This window comes from Mycteria americana, chromosome 6 (genome assembly GCF_035582795.1).
Source record: "Mycteria americana isolate JAX WOST 10 ecotype Jacksonville Zoo and Gardens chromosome 6, USCA_MyAme_1.0, whole genome shotgun sequence".
Lineage (NCBI taxonomy): Eukaryota > Metazoa > Chordata > Aves > Ciconiiformes > Ciconiidae > Mycteria > Mycteria americana.
Genome location: NC_134370.1, coordinates 5950610 through 5966867, shown reverse-complemented (window position 1 = coordinate 5966867; position 16258 = coordinate 5950610). Strand labels below are relative to the sequence as shown.

The 16258-nt window shown below is 45.8% G+C and overlaps 1 protein-coding gene across 7 annotated transcripts in view; it reads left to right on the top strand.

The window, feature by feature from the left end:
• Positions 1-16258, top strand: part of TACC2 (transforming acidic coiled-coil containing protein 2) — a 151580-nt gene that overhangs the window by 56835 nt on the left and 78487 nt on the right. For 6 of the 7 annotated variants that reach the window (XM_075504407.1, XM_075504409.1, XM_075504408.1 and 3 more), the window contains 2 exons: positions 7956-8081; positions 15290-15421. In XM_075504407.1, coding sequence (XP_075360522.1) covers positions 7956-8081; positions 15290-15421 — 258 coding nt within the window. The remainder of the gene's footprint in view (positions 1-7955; positions 8082-15289; positions 15422-16258) is intronic. The other variant, XM_075504411.1, reaches the window with a different exon arrangement.

Here is a 16258-nt window from a genome sequence, read left to right as displayed (position 1 = left end):
CTGGCCTTTCCTTGAGGCTAACTCTTCCCTGGGAGCTAGGGAAGGGCCCGGACTCCAGCGGGGCCATCCTGCAGGACATCCCCTGCCGCTGAGCCCCTCTGCTCAGCACGCTCACCGCTCCTATCCAGCTCCAGCCCTCCAGAGAAATCTTTTGCAAGACTTTCTTTGGCGGCCCTTTGATCTGCAGGCTCCCAGCCTCAGCCAGACAGCGTGTCACTGCGGGCTGCAGCCTGACAGTCAGCCCCTGTCCTGTAATTGTCTCCCCAGCCTTGCTGGGAGGTTGCTTATCTCTTGTTTTCCTGTTGCTTTTCAGCCTGTTTCCTCTCTCCTCCCCCAAGCCTTCTATTAATGCAGATTAATTAATTCTCACAGGAAAATCAGATAATCAAGCACACCTTAGCACGGTGTTCCTGGAGTTACTGCATATCAGTTTTCTGCTGTTTAGGTAGCAGAGGGCACTGGGAGGAAGTGGGAATGTTTTTGTGACAAAGGTGGCTTGCGATTGCTTAGCAGTAGGTGAAAGGGTTTTGGTACAGCAAGAGGCTAATGAGTAAACAGGGAGAGGCATGTTATTTGAGCCTGAGTGACCAATAAAATGACCATTTTATTCCAAAAATGCTAAATTTAGTTTTGTTAGCAGGAATGTAGCTAGCCCGTGTCCACGGCCGTGCGCCAGACTGAAGTGCTGCTTGCAAAGAAAATAAAAATTTATTTAATGAATCTTATTCTCTCCGGGGTCTCCCTCCTCCTCAGGGCTGTTATACCTGCAGAAGCTATTTGTGAAATGGTTTCCAGATGACAAAAGAGTTTAGTTCCCCCCAAAATGAGAGGGTGGCTGAATGCCTGTACCTGTATCAGAAATCACAGTAACTTTTTCCATGCCTGGTTTCCTGCTGCTTGGGAGGCAGGATATGAGAGAGCTGCTCTCCCCAGAAACTTTAACTCTCTGCCTGGTCTTGATCCTTGCTGTCAGAGCAGATGCTGCTGGCTCCTGGTGCTGTGACTAAGTGAACTCCCCACAGCATCTCATTCCACAAGTGATGTTTGCCCCTTGATGAGCTGTACCTTGCAGCCCAGGTGATATTTGTAGTCTACATGTTTTTCAGCATTTTCATCTATGATAGTCTCTGATTTGGTCTCTGGGGGTCATTTGGTATATTCCTCTATTTCCTGTACAGGTATCTGAATTGTTAAAAGCAGCAATGAGCAAGCACATCCAGGGGAAATCCCTGTCATCTGCTTTCAGACTCAGGAATGTGAAAGTTCTCCTGGAACACAAAATTTACCGGGGCAAAAATCTGTTCCCTCCTTTTGCCCACAGAAAATTGAACAAGGGCTAGAAGGAGAAACAGTTCAAGAGTCAAAAAAAACAAAAAACAAAAAAACAAAAAAAAAACCAAACCTTTTTACACCTGGGGCTCAGTTCTGAATTAATACTTTGGGAGGTCCAACTGGTATCATCAGTGTACCCTAACATTAAAAGGAGATGCACAGCCCTGCTAAGAGCTGGACTGAGTTCTGAAGAAGAGGAGATGTTTTGTCACCCAAGCAGGCGGAGCTGGCACCACAGTTAAATGTCCAGAGTTTGGGCAGAGCGCACGTGGAGTCAGCTGGGAAAGTCGGCTAAATTAAGTCTCTGTAGCCCCAGCATTTTATCTGAAATATCTCGATTGGGGATTTGGTAAGCAATGAATCTACCAACTACCTTACTGTGGGATAGATATTATAGACGTTTAGTCTATAGGTATTGTATGACATGTTATAAGCATGATAATGATCTCCCTGGGCAGAGACTCAAGTCATTCCTTGGGTGCTGGCAGCTTGTAGACAGTTTGGTGTATCTCAATCTCAGTGAAGACTTAATTACCTGTGAAGCCATTCTTTTGTGCTGTAATAAACCCATAGGAAACCAAAGAGATTAATAAGGGCATGCAACTAATTAAAACTGCTCCATTTTCCTATAGGTAAAGAAACCTATAAGAAAACCTGTGTGACTTTAGGAGCTGGAACTTAACACCAGAATTAGAGTAGGAATAAAAAGGTTTGGTTTAGATTTACAGCTATAAACAAATAAAGTTTCAGTGGACGCTGTTAAAAACCTTTCCTGCATCCTGCAACTTTTTAAAAGTTACCTTTAAAGCCGGGCCAAACACCATTCCTGCATCCTGCAACTTTAAAAAGCTGCCAAACACCATCAACTGGCTCGGCTGAAGCGGTTTTTAAAACGTTAGGAGGCATTTGTGCACGCTGGAAGTGTTACATACGGCGTAATTCAATCCCTCCGCATCCCCCACCGTGGGCAGCAGATGGAAACTCCGAGCAGCTCGCCGTGACTCAACAAGTCCTGGAAGAAATTCCCCGGGAGAAAAAGAACAAAACCCACGGGGGGAACGACTGTTTTTATCGCTCTTGCAGCTTTGGGCCAGCGTGAGGGGGCTTGCATGTGTGGGGTGGGGGGGTGCGTGTCCTTCTCTCCGCTTGCTGCGAGCGCTCCGGCGGCCGGACGCGCCCCGCGTCCTCCCCCGCCGGGGTCGGATGCCTCCGGGGCGGCGGAGCCGCCCCGGAGGCATCCGACCCCGGCGGGGGAGGACGCGGGGCGCGGCAGGCTTGGTCGCTGCGGCCTTTCCTCGGGGAGCCTCATGGGAGGAGCCTCCGAAAAGCAGCTCCAGGCTTCTCTTCATCGGCCTTTTGTAAGCTCCGGCGCTCGCCCAAGCAGCTGCCGGGGCTGGGGTTTGGAAGTAGGGGAGGGAGAGCCGCTGCTCCCGACCCGGGATGGTGGAAGTGGAGGGAATTCGTTTTCAACCGAGGGCCTGTTGTGGGTTGGCGTGTTGGAACCGAGGATGACTGAGAATAGCGAAGCTGGTGATTATTTCCTGGCCTTGGTAAGTAGACACTTGCGAGGGGAAAGTTAGCCAAGGAAATAACAAAAGCAATGTGCGGTTGCAGTCTGTATCAGAAATTAAAAGTTAGCTGTCGTTTGCCCCTGCTTTTCGCTCTCGGAAAGATTATTGCGCTTTTTCCCCCCTCCCTCCTTTTTTCCCTTCGCACAACTTTTTGACAAAAGTTCTTCTACCGAGGAAAATGCCCTCCTGCTCACACTCCAGCTCTGGGAGAGGATTAACTCTGCTTGCCTCCAAGAAGGAGGCTGGATGGTTTTGTGGCTCCTGCCGTGGCTTGCGGTTGGGTTTCTGCTGGGCCGGAGTGTCAGCGGGCGAGGAGACTTTGGAGGGGAGCTGGGGCTTGATCGCGCTGAGAAACTTCTGGTTCAGGTTTGCTAGCTGGAATTAGGAGACTTTTAAATTCTGCAGCAGTGACATCAGGACGTGACTGGGAGCCCTTCAGAGGCTCTAAAAGCTGCACGGCGGTGACGTTATGGGCTTTTTATACTGGTTGACAGTTATTACAGCAAATACGGTTATTCATCCTGTGCAGGCGTGATTTATACTTCTAAGACTTTTATGTGGCTTTCTGTTGTCCCTCTTTTAGCTTGCGAAGGAAGTAATACTGTAACGCGTGTTTCAGTCCCCTTAAGTCTTTTAATCTAAAATAATTGTATTTGCCTAATGTAATAACTCACCATAACTTTTAGGTTCTAATGTGACCACAGTAATGTAGAACACTCGGGCAACGAAATTTTATTTTTTTCTATTATGGCTATGACTAATCACATCGATGATCAATCTGGATACACGTGTTATGCGAATCGAGGGACTTCTAAGCAAGCAGGGTTGGGTGAGAGAGGAAGTCCAGGCCCTCAGGTAATGTGTGACTAAACACCATCCCCTGCCAAGATAACTTCTCTATCTTGTCAGGGTTTCCACAAGCACTGCCAGCAAAGTATCCTTTCTGAGAATTACTCTCCATCGTCACGTGCGTGGATTCCCTGACAGCGCTAGCACTGTCGTCCCGCTCGGCCGGGCGATTTGGAGTTACCTGCAGGGATTGCCAGCTGCTGTGCAGCTGGGTTTCTGAGGTTGCTTTTAATAGGTGGGGTATTGCCTTCAGGAAGTCTTTTAAAAGATGCTTTCATTTCTCCAGAATGCAGTTTCTGCGTTTGTTTTCCTTTCTTACTTTAGCAGGATGGAAATTTGCAGGAGGAGAAGGGACTCCCTTGTTGCTGGAAGCACAGTCTTGTGTCTGGAGCCGGGCAGTCGCGCGTTTCCCCGTGGACTGCAGGCAGCCCGCGGCCTTCGGGAGGTGCAGCTGGCTCCTGTGGCTCAGCAGGATGATGGCAGTTCCCTTCCTTAGGGACAGGTGTGACTCAGGTCCTGCCCAAGCCGCGGTGGGCTGGGCTGGCTCTCACGGGACGCTCTGAGCAAGGTCACCCAGCATCCAGACCTGTTCTGCTGATTGCTTGAGTCCGGCTCAGAGGAAGAGCACGTGTATCTGAGACACTGCAATAATTCCCCCAGGAGCCAGTTCTGGTGTCTTGGTGGTCGTGTCTTTTTTCCGTAAGCGTAGAAATGCTGCTGTGCACGGTACTGTACATCAAACTCATGTGTCCCCTGAATGCGAGTGGTTTTACTTGTTTAATTAACACATGCCAGTTCATCTCTTGGATACCTTCATTACGGTGTTTGTACAGCGCCCAGCTCAGCAGGGCTCAGCCTGGCTGAGGCGTGCAGAAGGTCCTGCAGTGTAAATACGAAGTGCTGATGCGAGGCGCTTAGGGTATAGTTTCTCCTTCAGCATACAGAAGGAATTTGAGAGATTTTTCCAAAATCACATATTTAAACGCAGAAGTAAGTCTTTGGTGGGTTTACAAAAGGCAGCGTATTTTCCGAAACTCGAACTTTTGACACACACTTCCCTGGGTGTGTGTTTAGCTGGTACAAGTAAAGCCTTGGTTATATCTATGCATAGCGACCAGCAAAGGTAACCGGTGACCCCCAGTTGCTGCTGTATCTGAGCTTTTAAAGCTATTGCTGGCATACGGACTTGCCCTGTGGGAACATCATTTGGTTGTATAGATGTCCCCTTAGTTCATTGGGAAATAAAGCCAGACTTTCCATTTCAATCTTAGCATCTCATGTTTTTTCTAAAATTCTATTAATATTTAAATCAATCTTAAATTACCTCACAAGAAGTAGTACAGGGGGAAAAAAAAGAGGGTTTTGTTTGTTTTTAATCCTGTGCTGGTAGCTTATGCAGCAGTCCTGAACAAGATTAGTTTTAGTTTCTGATACCAGTAATGTTGATTTCTAATCTGGGAAATGGCTTCTTACCTGCTACTCTGCTGAATTATATTGACAGGAGTCCCGACAATCACGAAAATACCAAAGGTACATAGAGTTACTGTAGCAGGTTATTGTTGGATTTTCTACACATGAAGTTTATTTCAATGAATGTAGCTAATGTATGAGATAAGCTACAAAATAAAGTCTGAGAAGGTAAAAATGAATATTATGAAGGAATGACATAATAAAATGGATTAAATTTGGCAAGGTACAGTGTGTTTGAATGAATGAATTTGAACTGATGTAGATGCTGCTACATCTCTTTCCCTTGCAAAGAATTGCAGTGTAAGAACTTACCAGAAATAGTAAATCCTCTCAATACTTTCCTGTGATTAATTAATATTTTTTCTTATGCATGTGTAAACTGAGGCTCAAAAAATTGACTCTCTGGCCCAAGTTATTACAGAGCCAAGTATGAAATCTAGAGGATTTTGTCTGTCAGCCTTGCTGTACCCAGTGAGCAGCATCTTGTTTCTTGAAGAAAATGACAGAGCGGGTGATGAGAGTGCTGAGAGCTCAGTCCTGCCTTGCAGTTGTTGGTGCCATTTTCCAGAGATTTCTGGAGTAAGAGCAGGACCTATAAATCTTACCCTTATCTCATTAAAAGCAACCAAATGTTTGGGACTAGGAGATAGCAGGGCTTGAAATGCTTATTGGTTTCCCTTGGAGTAAACTTGGAGCTGTTGTTGAGGGTTCAAAGGGAGCCACATCCAGCTCTCCTGATTGGAAAAACATGGGCAGGGAGAAAATGCCAAGACCCGTAGCTGCCTTCTGTCTCCAGCAGCGGTGGCAAAACATTGTAAAACTTTAGTATGAAATTGGGGTTGTAAGGTTTGCATCTCACGGATGTCGGTAGGAGAGCAACAAACGGAGCCACCGCGGTCCTAGACCTCGCGGCGTTCGCGGGGCTGGCGCCGAGGAGCTGACCCTGCTTGCCTCTGTGTCCACGTGTGTAAAGCTGTGCTTTTTTACATATTTTAAATACATTTCCTGCCTTGGTTTGGAAGATTCTTACATAGAGAGAGGTCAGACCTCCTATGTTTAAACAGAAGAAATGACATAGGTTTATGCAGTTATTTCTCATTCATTCATTGACGTTTAATGACTGCTATGGGTCAAGCTTTGTCTGAAACTTGCTATTTGCATACCTGCCTTCTAACAGTGACTTGGAAAATCTCTTTTCAAGGATAAGTAGAGGCCTTAAAAGTGAAATTACGAAACTCACGAGCCTAAGGACGCTTGATGGGCAACGTCTTTCACTTGTGCCACACTAATAACAGACTGAACCCCTTGGTCTTTGGGCTGAATTTAGTGTGCTCGCTGCAGCTGTTAGTAAGCAACTGCTTGTTAAACTGTGAGGTATTTTCCTTTGAAAAGTATTTCAGTCATGCTTGTCATAAGTAGAATTTGGAAGTCATTTTAAGTAGATCCTCTTCCAGACTTGACCCAGAACTCAGGCAATGGAATGGAAAAAGCTCACGGCCTTTTTACAGAGCTCGATTCTTGAAACAAATTGGCCTAAAAGGCCAGCTGCTGGCGAGGGCTTGCAGCAGGGACCTGGTGGCGGGCGCCTGGGAGGCGAAGGCGGTTGTGATGCCCAGGAATGTCAGTTGTGGAACTAGTTTGAGCAGCTCTTGGGTAGCTTAATTGTTTGTGCCACACAGAGCAGGGTGGCTTGGCAGCGAGCAGCTTCGCCGTCACCTCCCCAAGCCCGAGTTTCAAGTTACGTTGTCCGTAGACTGTGTGAACATCGCTGTCTGGGAGTGACAGTTTTAAGTTTATGCTTAAATAACCTCTGCTCAGATCTGTCTGTGTAAGGTACCATGCATCGGTGTACAGGGTTGTATTCACTTGGTAGTACTGGAAACAACATGGACAGAAGGGGGTTCAGGAAAGCAGCACCTCAAAACCGAGCCGGTTGGGTGAACCCGCAGATGCGAAATTGGAACCCCAATTAAAGGTTACATCTTACGTTTTCCAAAAACCTGAGGATTTCAGTGAGTTCCAGGGAAACCCGATACTTCCAGGGCCCTGGTCTCTGTGTGGCCACATGGCAAAGTCGGGCTGAAGCAGGCAACAAAGACACTGTTTTCAGGGGGTTCCCATGGCTTGGTGTCTGTGTTAAAAACAAACGAAACCCACTTCCTCAGCGAGGCTCCTTTCCTTATTAATTCCAGGGTGCGTTTCCAAATCGTTTTCTTTTAGCCCCTTAGTCCTGGGCTGTGCCCTGCTTTCCCCGGGCATGGGGCAAGGCTGGGGGTCTCCCTGCAGCACCCGGGACACCTTTGGCTGACTCTGTGCTCCCAGCGACGAGCCCCCGCGCCGCTCCGTGGCAGGTGAAAGCCAGACTCGAGCTCCCTGTGTGTTACGTGGTTCCTGAGCGAGGAAGCCTTGCCATTTCTCTTGTTCAGGCAGTCGCTCGTTTTCTCATTTGCTTTTTAAAATCAGAAGCAAAATGGGGTTAATTTGCTGTTGCGCTCTCTCATTGCTCCTGCAGTTGTAACACAGACAAAAATCCAGTGACTTCAGTCTGGTGGGAACAGTAGAGCTGTGCACAAAAGCAGCTTATGTTAAAAACGCCAACTTTCGCTGCATTCCCTAACACACAAGTTCGCATACGCATGCTAAAGTCCGGGGGTTCAGACAGGCAAGTGACAGTAGTTCTGCAATAACTCAGACCTCTAAGGCTGCCTTTTTCCATGTCTTTTCTCTCCGCAGCCCTTCTGGGCCAGGTGATGATATACAGTTGGCTTCTCCCCTTGATCCTTCTGAGCAACCCTTAGCTGTTTCTGCGGCCTATGGAAATGTTGACCCCGCGGATGCTGCTGAGCTGACTGCAGCAAGGTATTGTACAGAGCCATGGCAGCGGGAGCGGTGGGAAGCAGCTGCAGACCGCTTACTGGTGTGGGCGGGTGGAGGACCACGGAGGTCGGTGCTAGCTAAGAAATTGCTATAACTGTTCTTGGATGGATATATGTCTGGCACGGCCGGTTGCTGATGGGTTTGCTGAGCCTGTCTGTATTCACTGGAGCATCTGTCAGTGGAAGTCTTGACGAGAATGGAAATCTCCCTCTATCAAGACCTTCAAAGGAAGATGCCGCTTACCTTTCCCCGAGATTGAATCACTTTGGCACATAGGAAGGTCATGCAATGTGAAGGTGCAATATATGTCTTATATTTTTTTAGGTGCTTATACTATTTTTTGGATTAGTACAATGTAACTGATCCTTTGGGCATTTTCTTTAATTTTGAGAAGTTCTTAACAGTATAATGCTGATTATAAAGCATTCAGGCATCACATCTCCGTTGGACACTGGGCTTTTTGGCTGCTTTTATGTGCACTGAGAAGGGAAACTGTTGCTTTATTTGTGCTGGTGGCAGTTGGGTTGTCAAGATCTTTGGGTGTCTGAGTTTGTCTTAACTGCCAACAGTAGAGGAAGCCTTGTAGGGTGTGTTTGCCCTTCAATCACTGTGAATTCAGTGGAGTGTAAACATACACTGTATTTAAGCTAGCATTAAATTGGTCAGCTGAAGTAGCAATAATATGCTATCAAAGGCAGAAAGGAGCTTGTGTGGTTTGCTCAATCCACCTTAAAAGCTGGCTGACTTTGCTGTTTAGCCCGTACTGGTCTTCCATCAGTCCCCAAGCTGGTTAGTCGCAAATGCTGGCTGAGTGAATCTGCGAGAAACAAACTTTTTTCTCCAGTTGGGGTAAGATGAAGCTTACAGTGGGAAGCTAATGATGTGGATTTCTTCCAGTTCTTGTAAGTTTTTACTCAAAGAGTTGTGTTTCTTTGTTTTTAACAAATGTAATTGGGTTACTGATGGGTTTTTGTGGATTCTGTTTTTTCTTGCTAATGGATTGTTGGCCATAGCAGCAAGGCAGTTAGAAAAGAGTGAGCAGTAATTGAGGTGGAGCTACTTTGTGAATGCGAAGGAACGAAAAAAGACTAACACCAAAAGTGCCAGGAAGATTTATATACGGTCTCTGGACTACAGTTTGAAATAGAAGACTCTGTTGCCCTTGGGGTGATAGTTTGCTGTTTGTAGGGAAAAAGGCACACAAGCTGTCTATGATTAAATGTCACCTTAGGAAACATTTAGGAAGAGCAGTCTGAGAGCGTTTTAACTTACTGCTTCTTGTAAACCTTATGAATTCACACTGTTCACATTCTTATGTGGATCTGGAATTTTGAGTTTATTATATTATACTTTTGATCTACTTCATAACTTCTGGCTTTAAAATGTTTTCGCTGTTAATGTCCAAAAGTCAGGCTCGGGGTTCCTTGCTTCATCCCAGTTGCGTAGGCTGCGAGTGCTGGTGCTGAGCCCGTACGGGGTGGCTGAGCCCATAGGGGTGAGGGCACACAGACCGTGCAGCAGCCGCAGGAGCTGCCTCTTGTTTACATATCCTGACCTTGATGAAGGTGCAAGGATTTTTGCAAGGGTTCAGTACTAAAAAGTTGCAAACCAGGGGTATTTGGTGTGGAAGTAGGTAGTTTTTCAGCTCCTGAAACTGGAGGAAGGTGAGAGAGGAATGCACTATGGTCAGCTAGAGTGAATGGTCAGCTAGAGTGAACTATGGCTGCAGGTAGTTCACCTATGTTTGTTGGTTTTAATTTTTTTGTCTATTTTTTTAAAAAGCTGCGCAAGTTAACTGGTAGGTATTGTTTGTTTTTCTTACTCCTTTATTTTGCATCCTTGCTCAGCTTTAGACATAAAAGCCTACCTGTTCTCCTTGCACCTGTCTTTCCTGCCCAGGCTGTTGTTGCTTGCCAGCTTCTCTGTGAGCCTTGCAGAGGTGTTCCCTGGTCTCCCGGCAGTAGAAACACAGTAGCTCCCATGTGTGCCCACCCGCAGATGCAGCGGATCGGCAGAAGAGGGGTTAATACCAATGCAGCTGGACCCCTGCTTTAGCTCCTGTCTGAAACAGGCATGGCGCAACGCTCTTCCGGCAGTAAAAAACACTGCTGACTTCTCTGTGGTTCCGTCAGACCTAAACTGGTAACGACATAACGTTAATAGCACATGAAAGTAGTACTCTTAAAATGCATGGGATTATGCTCACAATGAGGATCAGTAATAGCAGGACTGGGCTTTTCTTATCCAAGGGAAGAGTTTCAGTGATGTTTCTGGTTTCATGCCATTGCCCTATCCCTCATCTTCTCTTCACCTGTGACGTGGAACAGATTCTTGCCTATATAATTAAGATGATCATATCAAAGCCACTGCTTTTTTGTAGAAATACTGCACCACTGCTTTTCAATGTGACTGCAAAAAAATTCTCCAGTGCATACACGTGTCATGGCTCTGTGTCGATGCTTTCTGGTTATACCTGTGCACTATACTTTTGCAATGTTACCAGGGCTATGAGATGTCATGATGCTATTCCAGTCTGTCTGCAGTAAAGTACAATTATAAAGTGTTTTTCTCCCAATATATTTAGTTATTTACTAATAAGTTCCTTTTGTTTCCATGTATTTCCCCATCAGGGGTGTCACATAATGCAGATGGTGTGCACTTTGACAGGGAAAAATAATGGTGCATATAAGGCAGGGGTCAGTTTGTGCTAGATGTCTTCCAGATGGCAGTGCATAATAAGAGATCAGGTTGTCCCTCCATCTGTCCAGTCAAGAAACTGTATCTTTGTTTTGCTTCTCGAGGATGACTGTCTGCCTCTCTCCTCCCCTGCTGATAACATATTGATCAGGGACAACATGGTATCATCTGCTCAGTAAGTAGATTTTATTTACTGCATCTACAGAGGAGTGCCCTGAAAAGAATTAGGTAAAAAGTTCACTGGCTGTTCTGCCAGGCATTTTTGTTTAGCAATGAATCTGAAAGGCCAAGTTCACTCTGGTTTGCCAGTTCACGTTGCACTAGGAGAAATTTTGGCTAGACACGTCTTTCTCTTTATGCTGCAGGTGCAGAGCTCTGCAACAGACCTTCTGTTTTATATGGGAAATGTTTGGATTGGAAAGGCAGAGAAGACAGATAAGTGCCCCGGCTGTGTAAGTGCAGAGAAGGCAGATAAGTGCCACAGCATAGCTGGGCTCCATGGTTAGAGGTGTTAAACATTTCTGAGCAGTGCCTACCTGTTCCCTTGCAACTTGCTGCCCGTCTTGTGGGCAAAAAACCTGCAGGTGCCCAGGAAAAAATGGCAGCTTGGAAAGCACTCGCTGCATGAGTTGTATTAGGGTCAGGCCACGGGTAACAAGCAGGGCAATCCAATCTGGTCCCTTCCACATGCTAAGGAAAGCTTCTGCTCTTGCATTTAATCTCCAGCTGAAGTTGCAGAGCTGCAGCACGGCATTTAGTCCAGACCAGACCGAGCTGGCACAGCTCTGTCGTGACTACTAGGGAATGAAAGCTGCTCTAAACCTGAGCTGGCGTTGGAAAACATTGTGTTCCCCTGCATCAGCCTCTCTCCCAGCTCCTGTTATGCAGAGGGCACATTAAGCTGCCATAAGGGAATTTGTGATGGGTGATGTCGGATGCACTAAAAGCTGTGTCGCTTCATCTGCAGATGGACCTTTCCCGGTCGCGTAGTTCAGCCTGGGGAACTGTGATGCTCTCAGCGTGTGCTCCTCAGTGTTAGCAGGACACAGGCAGGAATACCCAGGGTTATCTGTATACGCAGATGGTCAGAAAGTGACTTTTGAGAATTACTTAAGAATAAACAGAGACAGAGCTTTAAAATTACTTAGAAATAAGCAGAGACAGAGAAACAAAAATGTTTGTTTTCTAATCAGCTTGACTGTACAGGAAAAAGACTGGCCAATGTATGGTTTATTGTGCACTGGGAAGGTTTGGCTCTTTTGGTAGTATCCTTGCTATAACCATTTGAATATTAGCAACTGGAAGATAAGTTTAATGGCAAGTCTTGTTTTAGTAGGAGCTGGGGAGGAGCAAAGGTTTTAATGTAGCCACTTCATGTCTGAGCTGATACAAGTACCATGAGTTAATACCTGTACCAGAGATGATGCAGACTTAGGCGGGATTGTTTAAAGTGGCCACAGAGTCCGTGTTTGGGGCAGGGTTGCTGTGCTGTGCTACCCTGCCTCAGTTTGGGCAGCCTGTGCCATTTCTGAGCTGCTCTGCTTCTGCCTTGTCCCTGGTGAGCTCACTGTGCCACCGGTGGGCAGCACCCATCTGCAGGTGATGCCCGTCTGCTGATGGGCAATTGCACTGCGCCGTGGCGCTTCTACCTGCAAACCACGCTGAACAGTGCCAAAATTATTACGTGGCAGTATTAGCCCCAGACCTGGTGTGATTACTCTTGCAACCTACTTTTCATGGCCTCGCTCAGCACTCCTTGGTACTGTGGACCCCTTGTCAGGGCGACAGCAGTGGGGAAGAGGGGTGGAGGCTGCCCGTGGTACCCTGTCCGACAGCCCGCCGTCCACGGCAGGCGGGTGGATACCTCCTGGTACTTGCGTTGGTGCAAGATGTCAGAGAAAATGCAAGTACTAACTGCGTTTCTGCCGTGTTCCTTTACAAGCTCACTTGCACAAGGAAGGCAGCTGACACTTGGCAGGCATGGTCTTTATGGGAATGCAGTATTTGACGGTTTAGATGAAGCTTGGAAAGATGAAGGGAAATTATTTGTGGATTTTAACACACACAGATACTATAGCTCATAAAAGTAAACCCTGTGCTTTGTGAAGGCCAGGGAGCAGAGCTCTTCTAAAAATGCCTGTATTTCGATAGCTAGTTTTGCTTCGCAGGGAGCATTACAAATGACATAAGTGGAAGTATGTCTCTGAAAATTGTTTCATTTTCTGTGGAAAGACTTAAAGGGGGAAGCTGAAGGGCTGCAGGTGGGCCCTGGGGCCTGCGTGAAGGGCGTGGGTGAGAGGGAGCAGGTGCTTCTGTGAGCAGTTAACTGAGACGGTTTTATGTGCGCTAGCATAAGGTCCATAATTCTATGTGCGTTTGGTATTCTTGCTTGGCTGGGCCCTCTTGTGAATTGTTTGGGTTTTGCAATTCTTTGTTTACTCTCCAAACAGATGTTCAGCATTCGCTTATTTTTAGCAGTTAACTTTTTCCTTTAAAATCTTACTTTCTCTAATCTCCGTGTGACCCTATATAGTCACATCGCCGCTGTATATGTTTGATGCTATTACTATATTAGGACAAAGACATTTTTAGCAAAGGGAAAAGCCCTTTGCATGAAAAAGGAAATAGCTTGCTTTTTAATTATTATTTATTTATCTTGACTTGATGTGACTGAAAATTTAGGAAATCTATGTCAGTGTCAGACCAGTTTGGACAAATTGGGGAAAGGGAAGGAGGGACGGAGGAAGGGAGGGAGGGAGGAAGGAAGGAAGGAGTACATAAAGCACAGATAATTTCTTAGAAGAAATAACCGAGTAACTATCCCGTATGGCGCAAAACAACTTCATGGATAGGAGCTAGTCAAGGTAAACCACTCTCAGCGAGAGCTTTCATGATCTTAGTAAGTTAGTGGATAATCACTTTGGGGAATAACTGTTCTTGAATGTATTGTAACTAAAGTTGGGAATGTGATTTATGTTTGTCCTCTGTTTGTATACATGTTTCTAAAGAAAGGAACAATCTGTCCCTGAACTTTACCAACTCTTATTCAGTAACACAACTTAATCTACCTTCTACAATTACAGTATAATTACTGGGGGGGAGGGGAGAGGAAATTTTAAAAGGAATGGCTAAGATAACTGCTTATATTTAGTTCGGGAAACCTAAAAGAAACTTCTCGGCCAAGGCCTGCTTTCACCAACGTTTCCTCGAACGTTTGTGTCTGGATCTCTGGAAGCAGGAGCTGGCACGAGGGGAGGCTGTTGCGTGTGGCTGCTACCCCAGAAGGCCTGTGTCCCTCCGCTACGTCGGAGATGCCCTGGAAAGGACAACGTGGCGTGACAAGACCCTACGCTGCTCCTGCTTTGGAGACATGAAGTCATTGGTTATTTAGTTCCTTTTCTGTCATTAGTTTAATGAGCGTGGCCAAGAGCAGGGCGAGTAGTATGGTTACCAGTCTGTTTAAAGTGAGGGAGGGAGAATGCAAGTGAGCTTCTTGTGGGGTGATCTTTTGGGTACACAGGTGATTTACCTTCTTCAGGACTGTTAGAAGGCTCATGAGAGAAGTGTTTTATTTGTGTTGCTGTCGAGGGTTTTTTTTCTAATTTGGGTTTTGCTTGAGAAAACAGAAAGTTAATGGAGCTGTAACGGGGCATTCTGCTCTGGTCTGCCTTGAGGAGAGGGAAGGGCAAGGCTACCTGCCCTGCGTGCCGGGGATGTGGGCAGACGGCCGTCTCCTGCTGTACTCTGGCTGGGGTCTGTGTGCAAGAGCTCCTTTTCTGCGGGGACCGGGCGAGGGCATGCCTCCCCAGAGCACCCCGCGGTGCCTTCCCTTGCTGCGAAGAAACGCTGTCTTTCCAATCTGTATTTACGTGCTCTGGAAATCATTACATGGCTGTCATGCTTCTGAGCTTGGGTCCCGTGGGGCTTTGCTGAGCAGAGGGACTTGTAGGAATTAACAAATACAGCAGTATTACAGACCTGTAATCTTAACATTCATGTCATGAGGTCAGGGATTATTGTGCTTTTAGCGTTACAGTCTAGGGAGAGCTCTTAAAGTATGAGAATTTTTTAGTCCTGGGTTTTAGTTTTTTCTAAAAGACAAGACACTCAAGTCACTTAATTGAATGTTTGTACTGTACGCTGAGGAGAAAGGGCTGGCTGAGAACTGCAAAGTAGTCATTAGGGATTTATTTATGTTACTAATTTCATATACAGTTAAATTTCTCTGGCAGTTAATGTTATGGTCTATAAGAGCTGTCAAAACTTTGCAATATTACTGGTTATGTGGTCATCTGAGAAATTAAGTGAAATAGGGTTTGTAGGAAGAAGTAATTTGTGGGAGGTGTGAGAGAGACAGTATTGGGGAGGGACGATGTGCCCCTTAGAGCTCCTTGGTTTAGATCCAGCCAAAGTTCATCTTTTAAGGAGACTTCACTGAAGCTTCATGGGCACTTCTGAAATTTGTCAGCTTATTTTTAATAATTGTTTTGCAGCACTTCCAAGTCTGATAGCTGCAACGAAGTTGATAACCTTGTTTCTGGGGATGTACCTTTGCCTGCGGCCCCTGGTGATGGTGTAGAACTGCCTGCTCAAGAAACTGAAGGTTTCACAAGGGAAAAAAAGAGGTATTATGCAATGTTATTTCATTACAATGTACAATAAATTTCCATATCTGTACATCCTTTGCTTAAGAAAACATAAATAGTGTGAAAGAGGCTGAATAATTTTAACAAGTGTTTTGTCTAAGTTATACGAATGCTTTGTTGCTAGATTTTGAAACCAAATGGTAGACTATCAGGACCTGCTCACTCCAGTATATTTACTGCAAAAGACCAGAAGAGGGAGCTTGGGCTACACTGGTTATTACTATGCTGATCTTTCCTACTATTTTTAAATTAATAAATTTTTAGGGTTTTTTCCAAATATTTTCCCTTCTTGAAGTTCAAGTTTGTTTTGGTTTGGTTTGAGTTGGATTTTTTTGGTTTGTTGGGTTTTTTTTTTTTGGTGAAACTGTGCAAGATCAGGTCATATTCAAGAGGACTGTTCTACTCGTTGCCCTTCAGATGCTGCCAGCATCTTCCCCACCCCACACTACTGATTTGTATTGTAGTTGTCAGTACTGAAGGAATAAGTTCAGCTTGGTTTTGCTCTTGCTGAAGAGATGTTGAATTACCTTGATTTCAAAGTGAGATGTTTCTCTCCTTCAGATTTGCACTGATTGGTGCCATAGTGTTTGATAGGTGGCCTAGGGAATTTTTGCTTGGGAAACCCCCAAACTGAGTCCTACCATCTCAAATATAGTCAAGACGAGACATGTGCTTGGATATTCATGTCAGAGCTTCAGATGACGCCTGTCTGTGGGTGATTAACCAGTGTGCTGTTGTGGCTGAGCAATAAAGGCATGTCCTTATTGTGACATCTATTAATGGAAAAGGTCACAGCACAGCTGAGAATATTAAATG